This window comes from Panicum virgatum, chromosome 9K (assembly GCF_016808335.1).
Source record: "Panicum virgatum strain AP13 chromosome 9K, P.virgatum_v5, whole genome shotgun sequence".
Taxonomy (NCBI): domain Eukaryota; kingdom Viridiplantae; phylum Streptophyta; class Magnoliopsida; order Poales; family Poaceae; genus Panicum; species Panicum virgatum.
Window position 1 is genome coordinate 15,837,235 of NC_053144.1, and position 10,035 is coordinate 15,847,269.

Here is a 10,035-nt window from a genome sequence, read left to right on the forward strand (position 1 = left end):
ATTGTCAAGGAAGCCCTGTGTCCCCTGCTGGCAGCGACAGCGAGGATCGTGTCCGCCCCTGATGGCTACGTGCGCCCCTCAAGTCATCTTGCACGGGAGAGGGGGGGAAAATCCAGGTTCAATCTTAGCATACGAGGATAAATACAGTTATTTTTTCTGGGGCCTGCATGCTGTACTGCGTCGACGCACACGGGATGGGGGCGGGAAAACGTCAAGGCGACACCATTGATCGATGGGCAGCGTGTGCACGCCATCCATGGCAGTGTGGCTTTCGTCGAAAGCAATTGGTTGAAACGATCAGCGTGCACATGATGGGGTTTATCTCAAGGTCTTCTCAAGGCGAGGACTGATTGATGGTCGCGGAATTAGGGTTGGTTCTGAATAAGTGGTATATATATAGCGAAATCGTTGTTACTACTAGTTGCTGAACAAAGGTGGCACACGGAACCAATGTGAGCCACTAGATCTAGATATGGATGATGTGCTAGGATTGATACATGTACATGGAAGTGGGAGCATGTAGAAATGAAAATAGAGAATTAATTTTAATTAAATCTCCAGCTAAAGCTAGCTAGGCATGGTACATCTGTTTCTCTCTACGTATAATTTGGTAGCTAATAGGTCTATATAGCTCGCTGTAGTCTTATTTAGCTCGGCTATTAGCCGGTCAGAAGTGATCCACTCTGTGGGTGCCGAAGCTAGGCAAGGCTTCAATCCTGTTATGTGGTTGTCACACCCGGTTCAAGAAAAAAACGAATACATCTCATACGTGCGTCAGGATCAAATTCAAAACACATATGATAAAGTGAAATATCATTACAATGCCATAACAAAAGAAAGTAACAAGTACTTTATTACCTGACCGACAATCTTAAACATAACAAATAAATAACGTATCAGAGTAGTAGCGGAACAACGTCTTCACAGGCAGATGACTGGGAGACATGCGCCTAGTACTCCTTGAAGTCTTCAGGGAACTCCGGGCAATTATCTTGGTCTGAACAGCGTTATGTAAGGGTGAGTACTCTTATGGTTGGTACTCAACAAGTGGCAGGAATAAATTATTCTACATGCAAGGATAAGTCAAGGAATGACTGACATGGTTTGACTGCAATAAGCATTTTTAGTTGATCAAGTTTTAATTAGCAAGCGTTAACTAAGTTCAAGTTTATACCATTAATCCCACAAGTATATAACTGAAATAAATAACTGAACAACATAAATAAACAACATCGATTAAGATCACCTTCAAGTTCAATTATCATGTGAGTGTCCAAGCCGCTTTTAACCGTGAGCACGGCTGATATATTAGTTTTCACTCTGCAGAGGTTGTACACTTTACTCACAATTTGTGTTCCTCTATCGCCCGAATTTGCAAGGCCCTTAAACACTTTCTTTGGTGAATGACGAGAGGTTCACTACGAGGCCTTTACAAAAAAAAGAAGAAAAAGGGAGGGGAAGAGGGTTTTGGGCCGGGCTGGAAAGAGAAGAGAGAGGGAGAAAGGTTTTGCATTTTCTTTTGAAATTTATTCAAACAAGTTCAATTTAAATTCAAATTCTGAGAATTTGAATTTTAATTAAACAACAAGCAATAAAACAATGTAAAGGCGGCATGAATGCTCAAGACCTATACAACATTATATTTCTTTTTATGGATATGTAATTTATTTATATTCACGATAAATGCTTTAAATTCAAGAGAAAATAATTAAAACTTTATTCGAACCTATAACAAATCTAGTTAAATTTATTTGGGTGCCTAAATTGAAAATGCGGGTGTTACAATGGTTGTGGGTGTACCTGAGTGCATGAGTATCCTACTACCTTGCTTCCTTTTCAAAAGTAGAAGAAAAACAGCAAGGGCAACACATTTATGTGCTGAGAGCAGCAGCTCTACACAAAATTTTATCAAACCTGGAGGTGTTGGAGTGTACGGCTCAGAACTGTATTCAGTAGGATGAAAACGATTAGGCAGGGCCGGTCGCGGTATTATAATACAGAAAACGAAAATGGTTGGATCGGGATTTTTCCAAATTTATAAAATTTATAAAATCAAATATGGCGAAAACAACTATAAAATTAATTGTAAATGATAATTTTTATATTTTTTGAAAATGAAAACGGTCGGGAACGATATCATAAATACGAAATGCGATATACGGGAATTTTCCATCCCGCTTTCATCCCTAGTTTTTAGTTCCTTCAATGAGGGAAAAAATTCAAATGTAAAACACAAATTATACTGTTTTGCATTTACGCATTTGGATCGATCTGTTGGCCACACTTTACTCATAGAAAGTGTTCTCTTGATACAAATTAAATCAGTAAAATTAGCTCATGCGAATTTAAGAATACCCACTCAAATTTAAGGTAGCGGCATATTTTGTTTTAATTGGCGCTACAGTATCTGTAAGCCTGGCCACAGCAAGTATTGTTGGAAATCTGCCTGCTGTGGTTATTGTTAACAAACTGCTAGTTGGGACTAGAGCTGGGACTTGGACCGTGCTATTTTTTGGCGGGTCGCGGCACGATCATTTGGCACGACCCAAAGCACAGCACGGCACGAAATTTGGGCCGCGTGCTGGCACGACACGAACATGAGGGCCGGGCCGTGCCTAGGATCTCAGCATGACGGGCTGTATGGCACGACCCGCATTTTGAGCCGTGCCTGGGCCGGCACGGCACGAAAATAGCCCATCAGTCAGTACGTAGCCCCTTGTTCTATTTTGACAGTTAATCTTCCTTTCTAATCGACAACAATCATGAAAGAAAATATTATTCATTCAAAAAAATCATGTAATTTTCATACCATCGATAGTTTATGTGCTTTCTAATTGCAATAGTAATATTTTTGTATCGATGCTATAAACAATTGCAAGTATCCAGAGGGCCGTGTTTGGGCCGGCACGGCACGTCCGGCGTGCCATGAGCCGTGCTTGGGCTTGATTGATAATAGACTTGTCGTGCCAGCACGGCACGGCACGATGTGCCAATCATACTTAAAAATCTAAACCCGACACGGCACGAGGCACGAGAGGGTCCCAGCTAGCTGGGACGATCAGACGATGGACGCCTTTGTTGCATGCAATTGATTGCCTTTGCGACAGCTTAATGAATTGTGGCCATTTCTCGTGCTGATATTTTTCATGGTCCCCTAAGCAGGGCTCCATGGGACTGACTTCAAGTCTAACACTGTACCCTTCATCAAAAAGATAAACTATAACCACTGTTCAGTCCAATGCTGATAAAATTCCAAAGGAACATTAGTACTATTGTCCAACAACTCAATGATAATCACAGGGGCCTCATCAAGTCCCATTTGAAGTTAACTGTTTTTTTTTCAAGGGAGAGAAAAGGAAGCTGAATGAATATATACCAAAAGTGTGCCTACTTTCTTCTCCCACACAAATCAAATCCTCCAGTAAGAAAATAATCACAAAAAAACTTGTTAAGCATGGGAAAGCGTGATGAAAAGTATGAACATATGCGAAAGGACATGTAGTCTAGTGGTTACAAGAGTCTCGGTAGCTCCTGAGGTCCTAGGTTCGACTTCCCATGGGAGCGAATATTCTAGGATTTAACGGCGTTGTGCATTAAGTGGTAGGCAACGTTCCCGTCGACAGCGAGGTGTCTGTGGTGACTTCGTCAATCTCGAGGATTTGCCGGCTCAGTCTTCGAAGATGCTCATATGAGTAGGATTTGCGTACGTGTGTTCATAGAGGTGTGTGAGTGTATTTGCGTTGTGATGGTCTGAGTTGTACTGTGTAATCTAAAAAAGAAAAGAAAAGCAGCAACATATAAATTGGCTACATGATCTATGGAGTCTAGTTTAGAGGGAAAAGAGGAAAAGGAGGGGCCAGCATGAAACAGTTTGGAGGGAGGGGCAAAGCCGCCCATTCACAAGCCACACCCCACATAGCCATGCATCGCCACCCCACCCGGCCACCCCACCACAACCCCCACCGCACCAGCTTTTAAAGATAAACCAAATCCTCCATGGCCCCCTGCCCTGCGTCGCCGCAGCAGTGCCTGCAACTTGCTCTGGAAGGAGGACACGGCTGATGAGCAGCGGCCAAAAGAGAAAGCGCGATTTGATCGCTTCCGCCTCCACTAGCCGCCCTGCCATCCTCGGCGTCGGCCGCCCTCCCGCCGCCGCGCCCCGCCCTGGCCTTCCGGCGGCTCCGCTGCCACCGCGCGCTTCGCCGGAGCAGCTCGCGTAGGGCGGCACTGCCGGAGGCAGACGAGGAAGGTGAGGTGCTTCTGTTGATTTGCCCTCCCTCTCTTTGGCCCCTTCAATTTTGAAGAGAACAAATTTGGATTCATTTTGGCGTCAAATCTGCAGCACATTTTTTTCTCTATTGAAAGCTTTCTTTTTTTTTAAAAAAAAAGAAAAATTGTCTGGGATCAGCCGCTGTCTGCTGCTAGTACTGGAGTTGGTTAGGAATGTTTCTTGATGATGTTGGTTCGGTCATTTCCTCGTCCTGAAAAGCTGCCTCTTCTTTTGCTCTTTGTCCACTTCCCCCTCTGAAAAAACCGCATTTTTTCTGGTGTCATCTTTGTGTTGTGGGGGCAGAAGCTCCGTGCCAAGAAAACCCCCCGTTTCTCGCCGCAAATCCTCCCACAAGCTGCCTCCTTGCGTCGCCGGGGGGCTCGTCGCGTTCCCGGCGCAGGTAGGTCGCGCCATTGCCGTCGGCCGTCGCCCCCATCCGCTCCCCATGTTCTTGGGAATCACTTCGGTCTCGTGCACCAAGACAAGATGTTTTTTTTTTCTTTCGCGCTAATTGTCACAAATTCTTCTAGTTGGGAAAAGGTTTCTGAGTGAATTTTTGATTCGACAAGATCGGTTGCACACTCCGGCTTTGCATTGCTGAAACTTGCGCTTCAGGTTTACTGAAAGAAATTCACAAAATTTTCTGGGAGCCACGCGTGTTCATCCTTTTTTTTCCACGGTTGAGGAGGCAGGAGATCAGCATGTGTTTGTGTGGTGTCGGGATGACTAATGGGGATCAACCCACAGGAAATTTTCTCTGTCAATTTCCTTGTGCGCATTCCAATCCTTTTGTCTACGGGGGAAAAAAAATTACAAAACCTGTGGTCTGTGGATTGCAATTCTTTAGTCACCGTTTTGACTGCCTACATGTGCTAGATCCTTAAAAAAATTGCCCTGTTGCAACCTGTTTTGCCATTCATTCATGTGCTTGCTTGCCAAATTAACGAGATAAGATTCCTCCCCTCACTGGTGCTTGTTCCCATGGTCTCCCAACATCGAGTCGCCAATTATTCCCACTGTCCCCTCACCACGAGATGCTGCCCTTGTGCTCTGCAGGTGCTGCTACTCCCTCTGCCGCCCGCGTGGTGTGAGATCCATCCAGCTCGGAGGAGGAGGAAGAGATCTTGGCTTCTAGGCGTTGCGACCCAGATCTTGATGCATCTGCTGTGAGTAGTTTACTGATCTAGAGGAGGAGTTGGGTTCTTGACCCGATTTGGTGGGGGCTTTGCCACTGGGATAGGGGGACAGTTAGGCCTGCTGGATCTTTATCACCAGTTGTTGGTCCTGTCCTTTCCGTTGCCTGGGAAGCATTCACATGCCGGTGGCCACCGGTTTGGTACTTTCTTGACGGATTGGTTAAGTGCTGTCTGTGGGGTTGTTGTGCTCCTCCTTGCTTCTCATGTGGTGGTGATTGGTGGGGGGAAGAAGAAGAGCTTGGGATAACAAAAGAAAGAGGAAGATTTTCTCTCTTGTTTTCGGGTCATTTCTCGGCGTGGCACAATGAAGTATATGAAGCTTGGATCAAAGCCCGATGCCTTGCAGACAGAGGGCAGTAATATCAGGTTAATTGATTTCTTCCTGTCTTGGCTCCACAGTTCTTTCAGATTATGAGTTTTAGTCTCACTGTTTTAGTCCTGCTTCACCACTACCGGCCATGCTGCCCTGAGTGTTAGTCCAATGAATTGTTCTAGGGATCTTATGGCATGAATTTTAGGATCCATTTCACTTTGCGGAAAGAAGCCTCAGAGGAATTGGTTCCATTTTCCTGATGAACTGCATCTTGAATCTGCTAATTATCCAAGTTTTAGTGAATTTACTTTGGACAATTTTTCAGAAAGAAAATTTGTATTAATGGAGTTGCTCAATGGGCTACCAGTGACTGGTCACATGTAAGATAAGCTGGAAAGGAAGCATGACATCCGTAGGTGCTAGTGCTATTACTTTTATACTTGTTTGAGCTTAGAATTCAGCATGGAGCGTCCATCAATTTTGACGTATGGAAAATTAGTGTTATGATATTAGAACGCCACTAAGCCCATTAAGGTTTTAAGTTTACTCCTTAAAACAAACATTTGTTGGATCAGTTTCATCTTCTTAAGGCTATATAACTACTTTGTGTTTCATAGCGTGCACTATATTATGCGGCATGTGTGCCAGTTATGGGACTGTGGATTGCCCTCTCATTTAACAATCAACATGAAACAAATGGCCTGTCATGCTAAGCAGCGCATCTTATGATTACATGCAGATGGTTAACTGTCTTACTGAGCTTATTTATGGGCTAAGCTGTCCTTGATTCTTTTCAGTGGAATATGTTCTTAAAGTTCTTCTGTACTTTGGAGGCTCATGACGATTTACTCAATAGTTCCTTTCTTTACATTGCTTAGTACTGACCTTTCTGATTAGTAGTGGATTGGTTGGCGACATTGTGGTCCATCATGTAAATTTAAATCTCGGAGTTCAATAAGTTCTCTTTGCTTTGATAAACCTATTTATTGTTTATTCATTTTTGTTGGACCACATATCAGTTCAATTAGTTATATCTTTCATGCACACTGCTTCTATATGTGATGTTGCTTTTTCCTTTTTCTAATTTTGCTTCATGTACTTGGGGCAAATTACAAATGCTCTGTCACTGTTACCTCACCTTTAGGTGATTCGAGTGGTGATTCTGTTACATCATGTCATTTCAGCTCTGTATTATTGCACCATTTAGAGTATAAGGATTCACCTAACCATCTTTGCATCCATATGAAAAGATTTTTATCCTCTAATGTATCTAACCATATCTTTGGATAATAATACATGTGCACTTTATGAACTATGCTGCTTTGACACATTGCGTAGTTCTGTTTATCATGCAATGTTTTTTACATATTTGCCCTATTGTTATTCACTTTAATAATAATGTGTCTTTCCACCACTTCCGTTCTTTGCTTCCATGCTGATGTTAACTGCAATCATGCTTTTCAGGTTTGTTGCAACAGAGCTGGCAACGGACATTGTTATCTCCATTGGGGACATCAAATTTTATCTTCACAAGGTATCAACTTCTATATGCTTCACACATTATTAGCCTCAGAATGCATTGAACAAGCTATACTGTACACTGCATTACCAAAGTAGGCCTTATTGTGAAAGTGTCATATTTTGTGCCACCTGAAATGTTAACTGTGTGAATGTGTAGATGATGGTACCTTTTCTGTTTCTTATCTGCTAGTGCATCACATCCTACTCCTTTTGTTTGGATATCCATCTTCAGATGCACATAAGGTTTCATAGTTTCTGTCATCTTTGTTTAGCATGTAGTCTTGCATTACAACAGAAGGAAATGTTATACGTTTGGTTTACCGCATATGCCTTTTCCTTAAATAGTACCTTGGAATAACTAGTTATCTTTCTTACAAAGAAGGAAAAGTTTCAGCCAAAGAGACTCGACCCAGGTGGTGGATGTACTGCACACCTTCTGCCAACTGTGGTTCAGTTCTGGCTAAGTTCATGATTAGCAGCTGGTTCATATATAATGCAGCTTTCTTCTATGTGAAATAACTAGTTTACATTCCTTTTATGTATCAAGAAAAAAAATCACAGTTTCTGCAAATTATTTTCAGTTTCCTCTTCTATCAAAGAGTTCGCGATTGCAAAGATTAGTGGCTTCAAGCAATGAGGAGAAAAATGATGAATTGGATATCTCTGACATCCCTGGTGGACCTTCAGCATTCGAAATTTGTGCCAAGTTTTGCTATGGCATGATTGTAACACTCAATGCATACAATGTCCTCGCTGCCCGTTGTGCGGCTGAGTATCTAGAGATGTTTGAGACAATTGATAAAGGAAACCTCATATACAAAATTGATGTGTTCCTGACATCAAGTGTGTTTCGCACCTGGAAGGACTCGATCATAGTTTTACAGAGCACGAAGTCACTGCTACCTTGGTGTGAGAATTTGAAGGTAATCAACCACTGCATTGACTCTATTGGATCGAAGGCTTCAATTGATCCATCAGAGGTTGAGTGGTCATACACTTGCAACAGAAAGAAACTTCCATCTGAAAATGGTATTGATTCTCATTGGAATGGTGTTAGGAAGCAACCGATGGTCCCTAATGACTGGTGGGTTGAGGACCTTTGTGAGCTCGAGGTCGATTTGTACAAGCGGGTGATCATGACCATTAAGGCAAAGGGAAGAATGCCCCCTGTTGTAATTGGAGAAGCACTGAGGGCCTATGCATACTGGCGACTTCTTGGTTCCCTTGAAGATGCTGTGAGTAATGGAGTTGACTGCACAAAGCGTCATGCAGCTCTTGATGCTATTGTATTTCTCTTGCCCACTGAGGAAGGTTCAGTGTCATGTGGTTTTCTTCTTAAGCTGCTAAAAGCTGCATGCTTGTTGGAATCTGGGGAGTCCCATCGCAATAACTTGATCAAGAGAATAGGGGCACAATTGGATGGTGCTTCAGTTGCGGACCTTCTTATACCAGTAAATACAGATGAAAACAGTTTCTATAACATAGATTTGGTCATGACAATAGTGGAGGAGTTCATGTCGCAGCATAGTGATAATGGTAAGGCGAAACTTCAAGATGACGAAGAAATCGTAGAGGCTGAGAATATGAGTGTGATGACTGTTTCCAGCGCGTCAAAACTGGCAGTTGCGAAGCTGATCGATGGATATCTTGCTGAGATAGCCAAAGATCCCAACCTTCCTCTTCCAAAGTTGATGGCGCTTGCTGAAATGGCATCTTCTCTACCCCGGCCAACACATGACGGGCTCTATCGTGCCATTGACATGTATCTGAAGGTATCTCTTTCTGTTTCAACTGATTATTTGCATTGCTGGGAGTCAGAAAACTCAACACTGCTTTGCATGCTTACAGGAGCACCCAAGCCTATCCAAGAGTGAAAAGAAGAAATTATGCGGACTGATGGACTGCAAGCAGCTGTCGCAGGATGCGTGCATGCATGCTGTGCAGAATGAGCGCCTCCCCCTGCGCGTGGTTGTGCAAGTTCTCTTCTTTGAGCAAGTCAGGGCATCTGTTGCTTCGGCAAGGAGCGACCCTTCAGCTGAGCTACCATCCGCTGTTCGCTCGCTTCTTCCCAGAGAGAATGGCAACTCCATTGGCAGCTCCAGGTCAGCAGCCACAACGACAACAGAGGAGGAGTGCGGGGTCCCAACATCGAGTGACATCAACTCTTTAAGGTCGATGAGGCTGGCCAACAACAGTGGCGGCAGTGAGAGGAGCAGTGGCAGCAGCGACACGAACAAGAACGGTGATGACAGGAGTGGAGCAGGAAAGGCAAAGGGGATGCTGATGCCAAAGAAGATACTGAGCAAGCTCTGGTCCGGCAAAACGAACGCCAGTGAGAACAGCAGTTCAGACACGTCGGAGAGCCCTGGGTCGGTGAACCCGGAGGAGGTGAAGTCCACACAGTCGCGGATCACAAGGCGCTCGGTGTCCTAGTCGACAGGGCTAAGGGGGGTCACAGCCATAGTTTTGTTCTTGCTCTTGATTTGCCTTCACTTAAGAGTAGTAGCAATCTCAAAATGTGGAGTACTACTCTGGCCTCATTTGTGATATCGCCAATGATGTTTCTTTTAGCATGGAATGCTTGTAGTTGGAGTAGGTTGGGTCACTGGCGATGTTTTCAGCAAAGTTTCAGGGGGTATTCATGTGATCTTTTCCCCAGTAGGAATACGAAGAAAGTACAGCCCTTTATAACTGGTGTTTTTGAAGGTGGAATCAGAGTGTTTATAGTTTTCTTA

The 10,035-nt window shown here is 43.7% G+C and overlaps 2 protein-coding genes across 2 annotated transcripts; both read left to right on the forward strand.

Annotated features, from left to right (window-relative positions):
* Positions 1–3,831: 3,831 nt before the first annotated feature.
* On the forward strand, positions 3,832–10,035 carry LOC120650374 (BTB/POZ domain-containing protein NPY4-like). Its single transcript, XM_039927491.1, has 5 exons — positions 3,832–4,249; positions 5,327–5,832; positions 7,244–7,313; positions 7,882–9,072; positions 9,149–10,035. The coding sequence occupies exons 2-5, from the start codon at positions 5,771–5,773 to the stop codon at positions 9,731–9,733; spliced, it is 1,908 nt and encodes a 635-aa protein (XP_039783425.1). The 5' UTR covers positions 3,832–4,249; positions 5,327–5,770; the 3' UTR covers positions 9,734–10,035.
* LOC120650375 lies at positions 4,677–5,682 on the forward strand (the record flags this gene model as incomplete). Its single annotated transcript, XM_039927492.1, is given in 4 exon segments — positions 4,677–5,327; positions 5,360–5,439; positions 5,441–5,571; positions 5,604–5,682. Coding segments are annotated over 4 exon segments (366 nt in total), but the record flags the coding sequence as incomplete, so codon positions are not given.

What these genes read in the sequence shown, in the direction of transcription:
- LOC120650374 (XM_039927491.1), top strand. Translation starts at nt 5,771, where the DNA reads ATGAAGTATATGAAGCTTGGATCAAAGCCCGATGCCTTGCAGACAGAG. An exon ending in ACAGAGGGCAGTAATATCAG is followed by an intron (nt 5,833 to 7,243) that starts GTTAATTGATTT and finishes CATGCTTTTCAG; the next exon opens with GTTTGTTGCAACAGAGCTGG. An exon ending in TCAAATTTTATCTTCACAAG is followed by an intron (nt 7,314 to 7,881) that starts GTATCAACTTCT and finishes AATTATTTTCAG; the next exon opens with TTTCCTCTTCTATCAAAGAG.